At 53.7% G+C, this 18,758-nt stretch overlaps 1 protein-coding gene across 3 annotated transcripts; it reads left to right on the plus strand.

Moving 5' to 3' along the window:
* The first annotated feature begins 463 nt into the window (after positions 1-463).
* LOC694628 (annexin A8) lies at positions 464-18,245 on the plus strand. Of its 3 annotated transcripts, none has more exons than XM_015146952.3 (13): positions 464-1,397; positions 1,863-1,970; positions 6,294-6,384; positions 7,552-7,646; positions 8,945-9,058; positions 9,820-9,910; positions 10,569-10,648; positions 11,137-11,196; positions 11,734-11,827; positions 12,067-12,162; positions 13,973-14,031; positions 14,791-14,913; positions 17,249-18,245. In XM_015146952.3, the coding sequence occupies exons 2-13, from the start codon at positions 1,950-1,952 to the stop codon at positions 17,306-17,308; spliced, it is 984 nt and encodes a 327-aa protein (XP_015002438.1). In that variant the 5' UTR covers positions 464-1,397; positions 1,863-1,949; the 3' UTR covers positions 17,309-18,245. The 3 variants fall into 3 exon arrangements, with proteins under 3 accessions (XP_015002438.1, XP_077801695.1, XP_028682207.1); XM_077945569.1 differs by lacking the exon at positions 464-1,397 and adding an exon at positions 1,470-1,678; XM_028826374.2 differs by lacking the exons at positions 464-1,397; positions 12,067-12,162 and having other exon boundaries at positions 1,679-1,970.
* Positions 18,246-18,758: the final 513 nt, after the last annotated feature.

The following is an 18,758-nucleotide window of genomic DNA, read 5'->3' on the forward strand; positions in this document are numbered from 1 at the left end:
TAGCCTCGTTTGGTTCCTGATGACTTTCAAATTCTCCTGATCCAAACGCAAACTCAGAAGCACGAGCATATTGTTGGTGGCAGTATTATAGACTGAAACATCCTCTTTGGATGGCAGTTCCTCTCCCAGGACTTTATTCTCCAGGTATGCACAGGTACACACAAGTGCCCAAAGGATAAACACACAGATCTATTGTAGCATATTTGTATTACTGAGAGATTAGAAACATCCTAAAATGTTAGCCAAATCACTTGGATGAAAAGTTTGGCTCTGCTTATTAGGTTTGGTGTGCAATGTGGAGGTGACATCTGTTACTTCCAGTGTATTCTAAATACTTTAGCTCAAAAAATGAGACCTGTACCTAGATGGACACCAAAAGGGACTGGTTAACAAATATTGCATATACAGGGGTGTGGGGTGGCTCCGGGGCGGGGGATGGCGGCAGCCTTTGTTGCCCTGGCTCCAGGACAAGCGGATGGATCCGGGGAAGTGCTGCAAAATGGCTGGCTCCCCAGCCAGCCGGTGTCATGTGCTTCCATGTGAAGAGACCACCAAACAGGCTTTGTGTGAGCAATAAAGCTTTTTAATCACCTGGGTGCAGGCGGGCTGAGGATTTGGGTAGGTAAAGGAAAATTACAGTCAAAGGGGGGTTGTTCTCTGGCGGGCAGGAGTGGGGGTTACAAGGTGCTCAGTGGGGGAGCTTTTTGAGCCAGGATGAGCCAGGAAAAGGAATTTCACAAGATAATGTCATCGCTTAAGGCAAGGACCGGCCATTTTCACTTCTTTTGTGGTGGAATGTCATCGGTTAAGGCGGGGAAGGGCCTTTTCACTTTTTTGTGATTCTTCAGTTACTTCAGGCCATCTGGGCGTATCTGTGCAAGTCACAGGGGATGCAATGGCTTGGCTTGGGCTCAGAGGCCTGACAGCCGGGAGGACGGGAGGATACTTACTACAGCTGCTCAGAAGCACCACTGGAAGCTCAGATGTGGGCGCCCCCGCCAGAAGCAGAGAAGGGTACAGAGAAGCTACAGAGAAGCCTCTCCTGATGCCCCAGGGAGCAAGCCGACTCCTTCCAGGCTCCAGGAACACCACAAAGCAATATGAAACCTGTTCATGAGAGGAGTGAGGAATGGCTTCCACCAAAGAAACGAGACCTCCCCGTGACCAGAGGGGATATGGGGAGAACTACCAGCGCTCCACTAACCACACACCCTCCAGTGATGCCTCTGAACGGTCCCAAGGGGTTGTGGTGGCCGGGCAGAGTCAGGCAGGAGCCGGAGTCAGCCGGGGGGTGGTGGACTGAGGCCATCACCTGTCTGACAGTGGACCAGTATGGCATGCTGTATAAGGTGGCTGTGCCGCCTGCCACCTTCTCACCAACTGGCCTCCCAATTGTGGTGAATATGAGCCCCTTGCCCCCGGGGAAAAAAAAATATTGCATATACAGTTGATTAAATGGAATGCTCCAGGGCTATTAGGAATGTTGAAAATTGGCTGGGCGTGGTGGCTCACGCCTGTAGTCCCAGCACTTTGGTAGGCCGAGGAGGGCAGATCACCTGAGGTCGGGAGTGTGTGACCAGCCTGATCAACATGGAGCTGTGTTTACTGAGTGGGGATTTCGCAGGCTGGAGCTAAGAATTTCCAGTATGCGTAACAGCCACAGCCCAAATATCTGACAGTGAGTTGCATAATTCCCGAGAGCAGGCCTGGACAGTGTCTGGGTGGGGCCTGGGAGCCACAGGAGACGCCCAAAGCCAGGCAGAGCCCAGGGGCAAGGGGGCGATAGGCAGGTGTGGCGCTGGGTGCGGCCCAGGGCGGGCTTGCACCCCCACACCCAAGGCAGCGGCTTGCTCATTCCTCAGCTGCAGGAGCCAGACGTGTGGAGTCCCAGTGGAGGCTGACCTGTGTCTCTTCATCTCCCTGGGAAAGGTGCTCCCGAGGTGAACGAGATGGCCTGGTGGAAAGCCTGGGTAAGTGGCAGCTGGCAAGAGAGTTGGGCTCCTGCATGGTGTTGGGTGCTGGTCACCAGGGAGGCCTGAGAAATGTAAAGTCGCCCTTGGCTGGGAGTGGCTCGTTCTACATTTGGCTGCCTCCTGGGCCAAGCATGGAGGGTGGGGAGGGGCCGAGATGAAACAGTCCCAGGCCTAGAGTGCCCATGGCAGGGATGGGACCTGAGCCGGGAGACAGGCCGATGAAGAAATCTAGAAATGCAAGGGGGAAGCTGAGGTTTGAGAGGAGTCCAGGGGAGACCCTTGCAGGGGTGAGGCCACTCAAAGGAGGGGGTGTCATGGTTGAGTCTTGTGTGTAAATGTGTATGGGGTGCACACACGTGTGCATTTGGGGAGAATCAGGCATACTGCTCCCGGCAGAGGGAACTGTGTCAGAGAGTCAGAGGGCGGGGAGCTTGGCTTTGAGGGAAGCTGCTCAGCACAGCTCGAGGGTCCTGGTTCCGGAGGAGATGGACCTGGGGAAGCAGGCAGGACCAGGTCCTGAAAGGCCTTGCCTGGCAGGCTGAGGAGTTCAGGCTTTACCTTAAGAGCAGTGGGACAGCATTGAAGGGCTTTGAGCAGGAGAGTAACCTGAACATGCTGTTGGGGACCCATCAGTGCCTTTACCTCCGGGATCAATGATGTTCATTTGTCAAGACTGGAGAGGGAAGAGGGGAAGCAGGAGGACCTGGCCTACTAGAGCCCTGAGGAACCCGGCGCTCAGGACAGCCCATCCCCAGCAGAACTGATGGGTTCTCAGGAGCTTTTCATCTATGCTTGAGCCTGAGGCCATCGCTGTGCTAAGGAGTTGAATATCCAGGAGGGGACAGAGGTGACATCTCCTGGCTGCCGGCTCTGCACGCCCTTTTCCTTTCCTCCCACGCAGCCTCAGGATGTCAGGGTGTCAGGGCTGCACTTGCTGTTTTGCAGTTGAGGAAATGGAAGCTCAGAGACACTGAGTGACTTGCTAGGGTCCAATGGCCAGCAGGCTCCAATCAGAGAGCACTTGGGTCTCTCTGCCCAGCCCCAAGCTCTCTGTGAGCTTTTGTGGGGAACCGGGCTTGTCCAGCTTCAGGGAATCTCTAGATCATAGATGTCACAACCCAGGCAAGGGTCCTCAGGGTCAGACATGCTAGGTTCTGGACAGGTGGGACACAGAGGAAGCCAGGGTGAGGTGGGACACAGAGGAAGCCAGGGTGAGGTGGGGCAGTTGTCCTGGCCCCCAGGGAAGCAGCCATCTTCCAGGACAAGGGGCCATGGCAGCCTCCAACTTCAACCAGGCTGCTGGGAACCTGCCTTTGAGGAGGTGGACATGGCAGGGAGAGCCCAGTGCTGGGTGCTTTCCAAAGTCAGTTGCTGGCCAAGGTAGTCTGACACTGGGCCTTGCACCCAGTGCAGCAGGACAAAGGGCTCTCCATGTAGGGACCTGCCAAATTGACAGGATCACTGTGGCACTCACTGAGTCCCTACTGTGTGCCGGGCCCTCCTCTAAGCACCTCACATTCGGTATCTCCCTTGAACCTCACAAGAAGTCTATGAAGGCCGGGAGTGGCGGCTCATGCCTGTAATCCCAGCACTTTGGAAGGCCGGGGCGGGCGGATCACCTGAGGTCGGGCGTTCGAGCCCAGCCTGACCAATATGGAGAAACTCCATCTCTACTAAAAATACAAAATTAGCCGGGTGTGGTGGGCACACGCCTGTAATCCCAGTTACTAGGGAGGCTGAGGCAGGAGAATCGCTTGAACCTGGGAGGCGGAGGTTGCGGTGACCTGATATAGCACCACTGCACTCCAGCCTGGGCAACAAGAGCGAAACTCTGACTCAAAAAGATAAAAAAAAAAAGAAGTCTATGAAGTAGACACCAGTATTCTTATCCACAGATGAGGAAACTGAGGCACAAGTAGGCTAGGCAGGTGCCCGAACTCACTAGTAAGTGTCAGAGTCTGGGTGAGAATCTGAACAGCCTGACTCCAGGGCCAAAACTGTACCCTGGCCGTCCATGCCCCATGCGAGAGCTGGCTCGGGGCAGCAAGTTCACAGGTAGACCCCACCTGCAAGAGCTGAGCTTCCAGCGAGGACCCAGTGTCCTCTGGGCACAAAGCTGGACCAGGAACGGGATGGGAGGGGATGAGGGAACCACTGGAGAGACTCTGTCTGCAGGCAGAGCCCCTTTGCACCTCTCTTTTTGGTGTTGTCTTTTCCTCTGTGTCTCATAGAGACAAACCCAATCTCCCAGGCCTCTGGGCAGCCACATAGCGGGGGAAGGCCGAGGTGTGGCAGCTCCCCCGCGCCTGTCACAGAACAAGTTATATCAATAGATGTAGTCACAGGCTGGTCTGAATCACCTTTTCAGTGAAAATGTGCCTGTCTGTACTAGCATGGCCCTGGGCAAGACCCTGCAGGAGCCTGAGGCTGACCTTCCTTCTCAGCAGGGGTTCTGGAGCTCCAGGAACCCACACTGATAGCCAGGGCTCCAATTCCTAGAACACTTATTTTCTAAAACCTTAGAGTGGGAAGTGAGACACAGGCTTCTTAATGCAGCAAAATAAGAACCAGCCTGGGAGCTGCTTACAAATGCTTCACCTGAGCCCTACTGCACCCCTGCTGGACTGCATGCTCCTGAGGGATGCAGTCACACAACCTGGCCACTAGCTGGTGCACCACAGCACCCGAGAGAGCCGGGACAGAGGGAAGCCGGCAGGCACTGAGAGCTGAGATGCCCCCCACCTTCCCAGACGACCTGCATTCCTGCGGGTGAAGCTTCCTTCAGTGGAACGTTCCAGAAACACTCATTGCCTGGGAAAGGTTGAGTCATCAGTAGGGCAGGGGAGGTAGATAGAGCTCAGCTTCTGAGTCAGGCTGGGGAGTCCCAGTAGCACTGCTTACTATCCACGTAAGGGAGTCCAGCTCCCTTTCTGTAAAGTGAGGCATCAGTACTTACCTAGCACAACTGTTGAGGAAGCCATGACATAAGCATTGCATCTAAAGCACCTGGCCCAGGTCTGGCACACACAAGGGGCTCAAAGTGCTAAGAGGAGTAATAGCAGAGTGTTACTCCACAAGCAAGGGATATCGTGTGTGTGTACACTGATGAGCAATATCTGGGACCACATTGGCTGTCTCTGGATGGAATTTCCATAGGAATTATTTCTAACAATTTCTGCTGTGCAACATGGTGCTAAGAAATGACTCACGAAGATCTGTCACCAGACATTTGAAATTAAAGCAAAGGGTTCAGAAAGATGCCTTACCTCTTACTCAAAGAAAAGATACTTACAGATATGCCATCCATGGGAATCTCTGTATTTTCAGAATCTAACCCAGGGCCTGGATGGATGGATGGATGGATGGATGGATGGATGGATGGATGGATGGATGTGGTAGTCAAATGGATAAGTGGGTAGGTGAGAAAGTAGAAGGGCAAATGATGGAGGTGATGGAAGGAATAAGTGAACAGGTGAATGGAAGACAAGACTGGATGGGACTAAACTCTTTTTCGTCCTGGAGTATCTCTGAGTCTCCCTCTAATTCAATACCTATCTCCAATATCCCTCCACTCTTTACCATTCCTCCACCCAAAACATACTTATGAGGAGTCGTCTGTCTTAATCATCTGAGAAATTCTGCAGTTTAAAAAGCCCTCAGGCAAGCCCTGAACTGGAGGCTTGGAAGTCAAGGGCTCAGACACCTGGTTATCTGGTTTATTTCACAATCTGCAGAGCATCCTGTGGGTTTTTCTAAACCTGACGCTCTGAGCCCCATGGGCCTGTGGACTTGCAAACACCCTGAACTATCAGGATGCTCAGCTGAGCCCCCGCCCTCTCAGTTACTGTAAGTTCTAACTCCCCAGGAAGAGGGCAGACTGAGCTCAAACCATTCCTCAGAAAGGCAGAACCATGCCCAGCCTTCCAGCCTCATCTGCACGCTCTGAGGGCAGCGCATGCAGCTCCAGGAAGCCTTTGCTTAAGTGTTCTTTCTCCCCTAACTTTGGGTGAGTTTGTCCCTTCCTGCTGCTGGTGGGTGATGCTGGAAGGAGCTGGGTGTGGCTGGGGCTGCTATCTGCCCTCAGATGGCACAGGCAGGGACAGGAAAGGTTTCGTGGCTTCTCCCCATAAACTCTGGCTCTGGCTACTCCACCCTGTTGGCCAAAGGGCTGAAGGACTGAGTACTGGCCTGCAAGGGCTGAGCAGATCTCCGTGTCCAGGGGAGGGGCTTACCCTGTCAGGGCAGGCTACAAGATGGGCTGGGAGCCTGCTCTGCCCTCCCCATCCCTGCCTGCTTTGAGCAGGCCTGGTTCTCTTGCAGATTGAACAGGAGGGTGTCACAGTGAAGAGCAGCTCCCACTTCAACCCAGACCCTGATGCAGAGACCCTCTACAAAGCCATGAAGGGGATCGGTGAGTGGGTGTTGGCAGCCTTGCCACCTCTGCTCAAGACCTCTCTGCTCATAGCCCTGGCAAGCAGGTGCCAGGGGACATCTGAGGAGCTGGGGTGTCCCGTGATACTCTGAGACTGACTCCACTACCCAGAGAATCACACAGCCTTCTGTTTCTGCAGTGAGGTCAGCACCCACCCTGCAGGACTGGACAGGAGGGTGCTGCTCTTCCCTGGGTAATGGGGGTGGGGAGGTCAGCTGTGTGTCCCTGTGAGTGACTTCCCATCAGTCTCAGCTTTCTCACTTGTAAGTGGCCCCAATAATTCTTGGCCTCGTGTGTCACATGAAGTATGAAGGGGATGGTGCTGTACAACGCCAGGAACAGAGCTGGGAGTGTGAGGTGTGGGGAGTTTGTGGGGCTGACTGAAGGCCCCCTTGCCGCATGTCGATGGCCACAGAGCCGGCTCCCTTCCCATCTCCAGCACTTGCCCAGTGCCGCCCTCAGCACTACCGTGAGTGGGCGAGGGCTGACCTGAGGCCAGATTTAAATAGCTTGCCCAGAAAGCCCTCCTGACCTGAGAGCAGAGCATGCACCCTGACCTCACCCCAGCTGGGACTGACCCCTTAGCTGGCTCTGCCTGAGGATCAGGGGCATTAACGAGAACTGCCGCTCCTGACAAGTCCAGAAAACGTCCTCATGCCCTCTGCTTTCTGTGAAGTAGAAAGTTATCTCCACTTCCCAAATGAGAAAAAATGGAGGCCCAGGGAAATGAGGCTGGCTGCCCAATGCCACGCAGTTGCTGGGCCAGGCCTCGAATCCAGGGGTTGGACTCTTAGTCTTGACCTTCCCCTACTGCAACCAACACAAAGGAGGGCAGGGCCGGAGATCTCACTCAGCCAAGCTCCAAAGGCCCGGGCTGATGTCCAGAGCCACCCAGACCTCAGATTCCATCTTGTGAGACGGGCCCTGGGCACACCCCAGCATTGTGGTGGTGTGGGGTGGGAAATGGGGAGGCAGATTTCCTAAGGGCCTTGTTTATACCACGAAAATGGTCCAGGGGTTTGGAACTATCCAGGTGTCGGGTCTCAGCTGCTCAGCCACCAAGCAGCTGTCTTCACCTTGCCCTCCTCCACCCTCACCAGTGCATCACCCTGGGGGTAGAGGGTCACTCGCGCTGTATCCCTGCAGGGACCAACGAGCAGGCTATCATCGATGTGCTCACCAAGAGAAGCAACGCGCAGCGGCAGCAGATCGCCAAGTCCTTCAAGGCTCAGTTTGGCAAGGCAAGGGGAAGGCTGGTGGGGGTGGGGATAGGTGAGCCTTGGGGTTGGGGGTACAGCCTGGGAGGCAGCTCCATTCTGGACGACTTTCCCGAAGAGCCAGCCCACACTGGCAGCATGGGCACATGGAACCTGTTTGCACGAAAACAATTGTTCTTTATCAAAATTCAAATGTAACTGGCCGCCCTGTGTTTTATCTGGCAGACCTACTTTTAGGTGTCAGTGCCTGGGCCAGGGGCTGGCCTTCCCTGCTTCTTTTCCTGCCTCCTCTCTCACAGCATTCCTTCTCATGCACCCCACAGGCCCCACTGGAGGTCTCTCTCCCTGTCCCCAGGCTATCTCGCCCTGCCCCCTGAGCCCAGACCACCTTCTCTTTCCCATGCCCCGGGCATGCAGGCCTGGCTTCGCTCTGTTCTGGGGTGTGGGCACGTTTTCCTCGGTCCAGCTGCTTGCACCCACACCTCGTCCCTTCTGCCACCTGGGAATTCTGAGAGCCTGGAACAAGTATGCCAGACCCTTTGTTTCTCCTCCCACCTGCCCTCCACCCCTAGGGCAAAGCCTGACATTTGGGGATACACAGTAAACACAGGATTAAATATGTACATAGCCATGGTTGCCTGAAGCCTCTAGTGACTCAAATCATTAGTTTGGAGATTCAACAAGGGAAGATCAGCTCAAATATTCTCTTGAAGAACCCAGTGTGCATTTTTACAGTTTCCCTCTCTTAGTCCTCACAGCTATACATTATTCTTTGCCTTCAAACATTTGGAGAAACTAGTGCTCAGAGCGGTTGTAAGTTGCCCAAGGTCCCAGAGCCTGTAATCAACAAGGTGGGGATTAAAATCCAGGTCTGACAAAGCCGTTGATCTCTCTGCTGCTCTGCAGATCAGCTGATGTAGCCTGATGGCTCCTCGTAGCAACATGTGCCCTTCGAAGGAGGCACACGTATTTTATGGTGATGCCACACTCAGAGCTTGCAGTCTAGCTAGCAATGCCAATTTCATTTTACTGAGAGCTTATAATGTGCCCAGCACTGCACTGAATGCTGAGTTGAGTCACACACATCTCTCTATCAACACCCAAAGCAATGGGATGAAGCAGGAGCATGTTTGTCTCCGTGTAACTGGTAAAGATACTGATGCTCAGAGAAGTTAAGGAGCTGGCCCAAGAAACCCAGCCAGCACGTGGCAGGGCCCACGCGGAATCCAGCCCAAGCCCCTGGGCCCAGCCACCACGCCGCTGCCTGCACTCAGGTGGGCCTGGCTTATGACAAATACCACCTTTCCCTGTTCCTGCATTAGGACCTCACTGAGACCTTGAAGTCGGAGCTGAGTGGCAAGTTTGAGAGGCTCATTGTGGCCCTTATGTACCTGCCATACAGATACGAAGCCAAGGAGCTGCATGACGCCATGAAGGTAACCAGGCAAACAGGGCAGGGAAGTGGCAGGGGTGCTCACATGACTGGGTAGGGGCAATGCAGGGAACGGGCACCGGCAGCCCAGAGCTCCCCTTGAGCCACTGTTTGGAATGGCCACATGGGCCACAGCTGGGCCCAGTGAGCAGGCAGTCAGGTGCCCAGACTGCACCCAACACCTGGGGTCACTGGTCCCTGACTGACATGTTGAGTGGCCATGATGAAGCCAAAATCGGTACTTCTCAGAACCTCACAAGCTCAGGTGTACAGTGGTATTGGAAACCCGCCTCTACAGTCCCAGGCATAGCCCCCTGGGTTTCCCTTTACCTCTCACTACTCTGCTTTTGCAGATTAATAGGGATGGGGACCCAGTAACTATCATCATTTTGTTTGAAAAGACACTTGCTGCGTGGGCACTGCCAGGCATTTTACACCCGTGTCCCCTAATCTACATTTGGGGCAGGGGAGGCTAATTATTCCTGTTTATGGATCAGGATGCTTAGGCTGTGGGACCTGGAGCAGCCTGTCTGACACCACCCAGCTAAGGAGGGAGAGCTGAGACAGGGCTTCCCCATCACACCACTTGCCCTCAATGTCCATCACTGAAGACAAGCATGTGATTTTCTCATCACATCCTCCCACTCCAAGTGGGACAGGGCAGTGAGGTCCTTCCTGAGGCTTAGGCATCTTGAGAAAAGAAGGTGTGTACAGAGCAGAAGGTCATGGCAGAGCACTCCAGCAGGCAGAGGTTTCTGTCCACAGGGCTTAGGAACCAAGGAGGGCGTCATCATTGAGATCCTGGCCTCTCGGACCAAGAACCAGCTGCAGGAGATCATGAAGGCGTATGAGGAAGGTAAGGGGTGGCACAGATGGAGGGGCTTGGGAGTGGCCACAAGCTTTGGCAGCCTGGCAGGGAACAAGGATCAAGAAGTAACCTGGACCACACTAGAAAGGACCCTTTGGGGACTTTTTTACCCACAGGTGCTGAGCACCTACCGTGTGCCAAGATCTGTGCCTGATGGTAACATTGAACTTGACTCAGACTTGATCTGTAAGCTCACCAGCTCCTCTTACAGCGGAGAGAGGCACGTGACCAACTCAAATCTCTGCGCTGAGGACGGTGTTAGTAGGGGGTGTGGACCCCAGGCTAGCAGAGGCCAGTCAGTCCTCCACAGTGTGTAGCCAGTGGGGAGTTTTGCTGGAGGCTTTGGCTTTGCCAAGCCTTGAGATGAAATGGAGCTTGGCTGGCAGCCCCTGGCCTGGCTCTCTGATCTGGTCCATCTTGTGCTTTGCGCTTGGCTGTGTGTGCATGTCGCTTCTAGTTGTGAACCAACACCCAGGTGGCAGCCACTTGGACACCCGGGCATTGCATCCATGCCCTGTGCCAAGGACTTTCTTTCCTAGAAGGCTTTAATCAGGAGAAGTATGGGGAACAGGGCTGGAAGGAAGAAATCAGGCCCTGGGTAGGCTGTGGACCTCTGCTTGTGCCTCATGGTCCTGTTTCCCTGCAGACTACGGGTCCAGCCTGGAGGAGGACATCCAAGCAGACACAAGTGGCTACCTGGAGAGGATCCTGGTGTGCCTCCTGCAGGTATCACAGCCTAGGCTCTTGGGAGTGTCGTGGTTTGGGGGTCCCAAGAGCTCCACCCCAGGGAGCAGCCCTTGAATAGAGCCACAAGAGTCAAGGCAGGGGCATGGGATAGCCCAGCAGCCAGGGCTCATTGCGTGTGTCTCAGCATGGTTAGAGGGTCCTGAGTGCAGAGCCCCCACACCTGTCCTTACTCAGCCATGTGACAGCGTCCTGGAAGGGAGAGGAGAGCAGGGCCTTCGTGCAGGCCTCATGCCAGGCACTTTGCTTACCTTAGTTCACTGAATCCCCCAAGCCTTATGAGACAGTCCTTACCACCCCCATTGTACAAATGAGGAAACCGAGGGCTGAAGAGAATAACTGGCTTGCTGAAGTTTCCATAGCCAAAAAGCAGCAGAGCCATGCCTACCCTCCAAGCCCAGGATGCCCCCTCTGCCCTTAATGCTCTCGTCAGCTGGCCTGCCTTACAGATCCACCTCCTCTGTTCCTAGGGCAGCAGGGATGATGTGAGCAGCTTTGTGGACCCGGGACTGGCCCTCCAAGACGCACAGGTGAGGCTGCGCCCAGCTGGCCATGTGGCCCCAACCCTGCCATCTGGACTCCAGCTCCTCTGCCCATGGGGGCTTTCTCTGACACTAAGCTGGGACCCACCCAGCTCAGCTCCCTATAGGCCTTTGCCCTCTGGTATCTGGGGAGGAGAGTGAGGGTGTTGGGGAGTAGGGAGCGTGACTTGGGGATGGGGGAGCACTAAAGCTCTGTCCTGGCAGCAACAGCCCATGAACCTGGGGATGCTGAGCCCCAGTGCTGGACACAACGTGTCCGGGTTTTATAGGTCTGCCTGCTGGCAGAGGGAAGCCTGGGGACCGGGCAGTTCCTAGAGCAGATTGTAGCCCAGGATGGAGAAAAGATTCTAAGCCAGAGCTGCTAGAGAAAGGGGAGCTCCCTGTCAGAGATGACCAAGCAGAGGAGCATGCTGGCCTGACAGAGTGGACAGGGCCCGGCCATGGCTGCAGCTCTGGGACTCTGGGGCTTAGTCCCTCACCTCCCTGGTCTCCCTCACCGGCTTATTGTGGGTGTTCCAATGCTAGGATCTGTATGCAGCAGGTGAGAAGATCCGTGGGACTGATGAGATGAAATTCATCACCATCCTGTGCACGCGCAGTGCCACTCACCTGCTGAGAGGTACCAGAAGGGAGGGGCTGGGGCCGGGGTCACAGCAGGTATCCTGGTCATGAGTCTCTCCCTCATGCTTCTGCCTTGCCAAGTCTAGAGTTAGGGAGAGAGCCAGGAAGGTCAGGACTCTTTCCCTGGCCACCAAGCGGGAGGTCAGGGCAGCACATTGATGTGCAGTCTCTGATCCGAGACACTGAGGGGCAGCGCAAGGAGGTCTGACCATCCCCTGAGCAGAGCCCTCTCCACAGTGTTTGAAGAGTATGAGAAAATTGCCAACAAGAGCATTGAGGACAGCATCAACAGTGAGACCCACGGCTCGCTGGAGGAGGCCATGCTCACTGTGGGTAAGAGCTCAGACATGCACATTTTTCAGGCCACAGGGCTCACCGTGGGGCAGCACCAAAAGAACAAAGGGCCTAGAGATGTGACCGCAAGAGAAATAATCCACGTCACCTTCACGGGATGTCCCCTCAATGCACACTCTGCCTGTCCCCTTCACCCAGGCACTGCTCCACCTCTAGAGTCCCAGTGTGTGCTGCCAAGGATTGGTCTCTGTGATGCCCATGTGGTGCCCGGTGCTGTGTGGGTGTGTGTGCATGAGGGTGTGTGTGCATGAGAGTGTGTGTGCATGAGTGTGTGTGTGCATGAGTGTGTGTGTGCATGAGAGTGTGTGTGCGTGAGAATGTGTTTGCATGAGAGTGTGCCTGAGGGTGTGTGTGCATGACTGTGTGGGTGGGATGTGAGTATGTGTGAGAGAGACAGTGTGATGTGTGTGTGAGAGAGACAGTGTGTGTGTGCACACATGAATACATACGCCAGTGATTATGCCAGCTCCAACCCTTTGTGTACTCATGGCAGCCATGCAGGGAGCACTCTGGCTCTAGTTATGAAGCCCTGGCCAGCACAACGTCACCTTTCTGGACGTGAGCCAGGGGCCTGGCCCCTGCCTTCATTGCCAGTTGAAGAAACAGTGATGTGTAGCTTGAGTCCAAATTGAGTGACAGATGGTCTGGTGCTGAGAAACACTGGGGATCTTCCCCACGGCAGGAAGTCAGGGCTACTCAGGAGGACCCACTCCAGAGCTCTCATGGGGTCCAGGGCTGAGATCACAATGAGAAGAGTCACTGCAGAGTAGAGAGCTGAGGCCCAGGGCAGAGGGACGTCTCTTCTCCCACTTACACACAGAGCCCAGGTCCGGACTCCTGGCCTGCAGCTCTCAGCTCCACACCAGGCTGCCTCCATGCAGAGGCCAGCAGCCAGCAGGCTCCCTGCTGTGTCCTTGCCTCTCTGGGTGGACAGGGCCATCTGAGACACCCCAGCTGGCCTTGGATGCTGTGACACAATCCGGTCTATGTCAGGACATCTAATCACACCCCTGCTCCAATCTCAGCTTCCAAAGTTCACCCCTGGATCTGGCCTGAACCCGCCATGAATGAAGTCTGCCAGCAGGGAACAGTGAAGCCATGCAGTGCCCTGTCATGCTGGGCCTTCCTGTTTACTTACCCTTGAAGCCTTGCATCAGTCTCTCTAACCAGATGAGTCAGAGAGGTCAAGTAATGAAACTATACTGCACCATCAAGGCAGGAAGTGAATACATGCCTACCTCACTCAAAGCCCACGCTCCTTCTACAGCCCTGGGTGAAAACGCCAACCTTCCCCACTCAGATGCCAAGTCTCTGAGCAGCACCCATGGGAGCAAGCATGGGCCCACTCTCTGGACCAGACGCCCCCAGGTGCCTCAGTCCTCTGGGGCCAAACTCCACATGTCACATGGGAATTCAAAATGCAGGGTTCCTGCTGCTAAGTGACAGAGAGAGGGCAGTCTGGGTTGAGAGCCCAGGGCCTGTCCTGAGTCTGAGCTGCCCTTGGATGGGTTTGAGCTGGTGTCTTCAGATAAGCCCCAGAGTCCGATGCATTTCACGTTTTACCCTTTGCCTGCCTGCTTGGGCCTTTGGAGCTGTGCCCAGTGCCCCGGGCTTCCTTCCCTGTCCCACACCACCTGACACAAAGCCTCTCACTTTGGGAAAGTCAGGGCACAAAGAAATATGCCAAGCCTTGCACAACACTAACTCTTAAGACCGAAGGCAAGACATAAAGTTGTAGGCAGTGCCACCTACCAGCTCCAGACATTAACATAGCTTTCTTGTTTGCCAGTGAAATGCACCCGAAACCTCCACAGCTACTTTGCAGAGAGACTCTACTATGCCATGAAGGTAATTGTCCTGTCTTCTGCTTCCTGACAGTCACCCTACATAGCACCAAGTGCAAAGTCAAGGAGCTCAAAGCCACCACCATCCTCCACACTGGGGAGTTCTCTTACCCCAACCTGTTGTGGATCAGAAAGGTTTTAGTTCTCAGGGTGAAATTGAGTCTGGGAAAGGGATGCTGCCTGTCCGGAGGTGAATAATTCCCTGAAACTAAAACCAATGCCTGTTTTCTCTGATGGATAGTTGCTGATATCCCCTGAAGTTAGTTCCACACCCAAAACCCAAGCCCTCTGGCCACTTCTGCTTAGGAAATGAGAGCGGGCATGCGATTCCCTTGGCCATGTTCCCTGGCCAGGAATCCCTGGGCATGCGATTCCCCAGCTGACATGAGACTGGTCAGGGATGAAGGTGAGCAGGAAGGCCCTGCCTGTGAAATTCCTGGCTGAGCTGACTGCTGCTGTTGCTCTAGTAGGAAGTCTTGTTGGAGCAGTATTTCGTGTCTAGAATATGATATGGCAAACCAAACATAATGCAGTTTGGAGCACCTGGCATCATAAAGGAAGAGTTCTGGGCAGTGGGTGAGAAGGGATTGAGGGAGTGGACACCCTAAGCCACCAAAGCATCCCTCCTAATGCTTCCTTGACTGAAGCACAGGCTCCTTCCCTCCCTCTAAAAGCCCTAGAACCCAACCACACAGATCCGTCCATCACTCAGAGATGGACAGGAAAGGTGAGGCAGGATTTTGATGGCCGCTGTCTTGCCCAGGGAGCAGGGACACGCGATGGGACCCTGATAAGAAACATCGTTTCAAGGAGTGAGATTGACTTAAATCTTATCAAGTGTCACTTCAAGAAGATGTACGGCAAGACCCTCAGCAGCATGATCATGGTAAGCAGCCATTCCCAATGTTGAGGCCAGCCTGAAACCTAGACATTCGGGGAGACCTAGAGGCTGTGGCCAACGCCACGTGAGCCCCTCCCTTCCCAGTGGGCACCACGAGCTTGCATTCCTGACCATGTGGTGTGTGGAGGGAATAGCAGAGGTCAGTGTGGCTGGATCCCAAGGGGAGTTGGGGGCAGAGGGGAGATGCAGAGACCAGGGCACAGAGGCTGCCTTGAGTCCCACTCAGAAAGTTGGTTTCACATTTGAGTTATGGTGGCTCCTTGGAAAAGACACCAAATCCTTGCAGAAGAAGCCACCTCTGAATAGTCAATGAGATGCACTAGTCCGGTAGGAATCGGGCCCACCGCTCAAATCCAGATTTAAGTAGTCCTGGCAGCCAACTTCTAAGTCAGATGAGTGTCAATAGACTGTCTAACCCGATTCCAATTAGCAAGAGTTCTGGAGCCTTCAAAACACAGAGTGATTATCACACTGCGATAATTGGGAGAAACAGCTCATCTAGGGGTGTCTGCAAATTGAGGTCTTGATGATTTCATTAGCAGAAGTCACATTAGGACAAATATATCCCTAAGTCTTCTTTGGCTACTAAGTCAAGTCTCTAGCTCTTCCGCAAATGTCGTTGTTAAGTGCACTTTTCAAGAAACATAGCTGACCATAGATGGAAAAGACATTTCTGTTTCCAGATGTTTCAAGATGGGGCAGCAGGTGGGCATGGGGAAGGGATGGTTGGAATTATTCTTGGTTTCACTTTAGGCTCCCCAGCCAATCTTGTTGGGAGACAGGAGGGCAAGGCACACACCAGCCTGGACTGCTGCTATCACCTGCAGACGGTCTGAGCTGATTGTCATTAACCCTTTTAACCACACATGGTAACTTATGGCATCAGAGAGATTTCTAGAGATAGATGAAGCCACCCTCTTCAAATTTTATCTAATGTTGTAACTTAAGAAAATTGAGTTAGAATCACGAATACCTTGACGAAACATTTTCTTTTTAGTGTAGACCACAGATGTCATTAAAGCAAAAATGGTTTTCAATACTGATATGAGTTAAAAACTCTTGCATTGAAATTAAGAGGCAAATGTATAAACACTCCAAGTATAACTCATGTATTTGAAAAAGTAAACAAAATTAATGCTTCTCTTTCTAAAAACTATTACGAAAATTGTCTTCAAAATAATAAAAATCACCAGGCGTGGTGGCCCACACCTGTAATCCCAGTGCTTTGGTAGGCCAAGGCGGGAGGATCGCTTGAGCCCAGGAGTTCAAGGCTGCAGTGAGCTAGGACTGCATCGCTGCACTCCAGCCTGGGTGACAGAGTGAGACTGTGTCTAGAAAGAAAAAAGTTTAAAAAAAAATTAATTGTAGTTTGAAAACTGTGACAAGATTTCAGGTTCAAAACAGGCAAATTTTACTAAGCGGTGAAAAACAGACAATAACCATGAGACCTAAACTGCTCCAGAGTGTGGAAAGTCTAGCCCCAGCCTACCCCTTCCTCACCATGCTGCTGTGAATGAATCTACTCCCCTCTCTTGGCCCCACTGTCCTCAACTGCATGAAGAAGAATCTGGGTGACCTGACCTGGCCCATTTCCCAACTCTGTGTGCAGACCCTGGACTAGCCAGTCCCATCAGGACCTACCAGTATCTAAGAAACAGGGCTCCTCAGCCATCAGACCACAAGGTCAGTCTCATCAGGAGACAAACACTGTGGACCCGATGTGAGTCAGCTGCAGGGTAGACCAGCTTGCCTTTCTCCTGCTCTGCCCTCACCACGTCTCATCAGGATGCACGGCAGTGCAGCATCAATCTCATTTCACAGATGAGTCCCACAGAGGTGAAGGGCTTGCCTCAGCCACACCACCAGGGCGCGATGGTCCAGGCTCCTTCCACCCCCGGCCCTGCCCCCAGGTGTGTGCTGGTGCCTCACTCTCAGCCTTGGTTCCCAAGCTGCCACAGCAGGTGTTGAATAATGATGCATCGTGTTGTGTAAATGAATGGCTGGGCACCCCTGGCTCCCGAATAGAAGAACCCTGGGACAGCTGACCCCTTCCTTGTTTAGAAGTGGAACTGTCTCTGATTCATTTTCCACATCACTCCTGCATGTAGTTGCTAAGAGAATCAAAAGGACATGCAAAGGAATGGCGTGAAATTAAAAACAAGGAAAGAGGGGTGACGGCACAACCCCTGCAGCTAGGAACCCTGGAGGGCAGGGCCAGGTGCAGGCCAGGGGCACAGCTGTTAGTCATAACAACACGCCGCCATTGCCAAGCCAGGCACAAACAAGCCCCTTCTCATGCTCATGCATCTCTTGCCCACAGGAAGACACCAGCGGTGACTACAAGAACGCCCTGCTGAGCCTGGTGGGCAGCGACCCCTGAGGCACAGAAGAACAAGGGCAAAGGCCATGAAGCCAGAGTCTCCAGGCTGCCTCACTCAACCTCAGCCATGGACGCAGTCTCCAGGCCTCCTCACTCAACCTCAGCCATGGACGCAGTCTCCAAGCCTCCTCACTCAACCTCAGCCATGGACGCAGGTTGGGTGTGGGGGAGGAGGGGTCTCAGCCTTTTAGTCTTCTATTTCCCTGTTTCCAGTGCTTTCCAGCTGGGTTTCTGACCCAGAGGGTGGAACCAGCCTGGGCTCCTCTTCCCAACTTCCTCCAGGTCATTTCCCAGTGTGAGCACAACGCCAACCTTAGCGTTTCTCCAGCCAGACAGATGCCTCGGCATGAAGGGCCTGGGGGCTTGTGGGTCATTCCTTCCTCCCTGCAGGAGCTTCCCAAGCGGTCACAGAGTCTCCTGGGCACAGGTTATACAGACCTCGGCCCCATTCCCATCTACTGAGACAGGGTCTCCACAAGAGGGGCCAGGGAATATGGGTTTTTAACAAGTGTCTTACTGATACGCTTCTCTATCAGGCAGCCGGAGAGCTGGCTGGGAGTCCTTTTGTTTTAGAACACACATCCTTCAGCAGCTGAGAAACGAACACGTATCCATCCCAACCAAGAAGCCATTAACATTCATCTAAAAATGTTAGGCTCTAAATGGATGAAAAATTCTCTTACCACCTTAATAACAAAACAAACTACAAATTCCTGACCTAAGGACGCTGTGTTCTAAGCGGCGTGGGCTCCCCTGGTGGCTGACCAGGTCAGCTGCCCTGGCCTCGCACTCCTCTGCATGCAGCACAGAAGGGCGTGACCATGCCCTCAGCACCACTCTTGTCCCCACTGAATGGCAACTGAGACTGGGTACCTGGAGATTCTGAAGTGCCTTTGCTGTGGTTTTCAAAATAATAAAGATTTGTATTCAACTCAAAGTGTCTTTGGATGTTTAGCAGGCACCAGAGTAGGACCAATTTAATCTGTCAGAAACAGCTTTGGGGAGCCACAAAGCCTGAGCACCCCGTGGGCATCTCCCAGTGGGAACACTGGATGGGCTGCACCCACCGCTGCCCTGGGGACATCCCTTGCAAATGAGGGTAGATTCTATTCACCTCTTGATGTGTAGGCTACATCCTCATATCTCAGGGTTAGAGAGGGATTTAAAGTCAGCAGGTCCTGTTCCAACCTGCAGCCTAACTATCCCCTTGGCATCCACCCGGGGGTGGTCCTTGGTGTGCTTGGGGTGCACTTGGGTACTCAGGGTATACTGGGGGTACTCAGGGTGCAGTTAAGTACTCCGGGTGCACTTGGCTGCCTCCAAAGATGGGGACTCACTGCATCCTTTGACAGCCCAGTCTTTTTCCAGTGGATGTGACCGGCAAAGTTCTTGCTTTACCTGAACCAAAATCAGCCGCATCAAGCCCACACCTCTGCCATCTGGGGCCACA

This window comes from Macaca mulatta, chromosome 9 (assembly GCF_049350105.2).
Source record: "Macaca mulatta isolate MMU2019108-1 chromosome 9, T2T-MMU8v2.0, whole genome shotgun sequence".
Classification (NCBI taxonomy): Eukaryota; Metazoa; Chordata; class Mammalia; order Primates; family Cercopithecidae; genus Macaca; species Macaca mulatta.

What these genes read in the sequence shown, in the direction of transcription:
- LOC694628 (XM_015146952.3), top strand. Translation starts at nt 1,950, where the DNA reads ATGGCCTGGTGGAAAGCCTGG. An exon ending in GGAGGCCATGCTCACTGTGG is followed by an intron (nt 12,163 to 13,972) that starts GTAAGAGCTCAG and finishes CTTGTTTGCCAG; the next exon opens with TGAAATGCACCCGAAACCTC. An exon ending in CCCTCAGCAGCATGATCATG is followed by an intron (nt 14,914 to 17,248) that starts GTAAGCAGCCAT and finishes TCTTGCCCACAG; the next exon opens with GAAGACACCAGCGGTGACTA.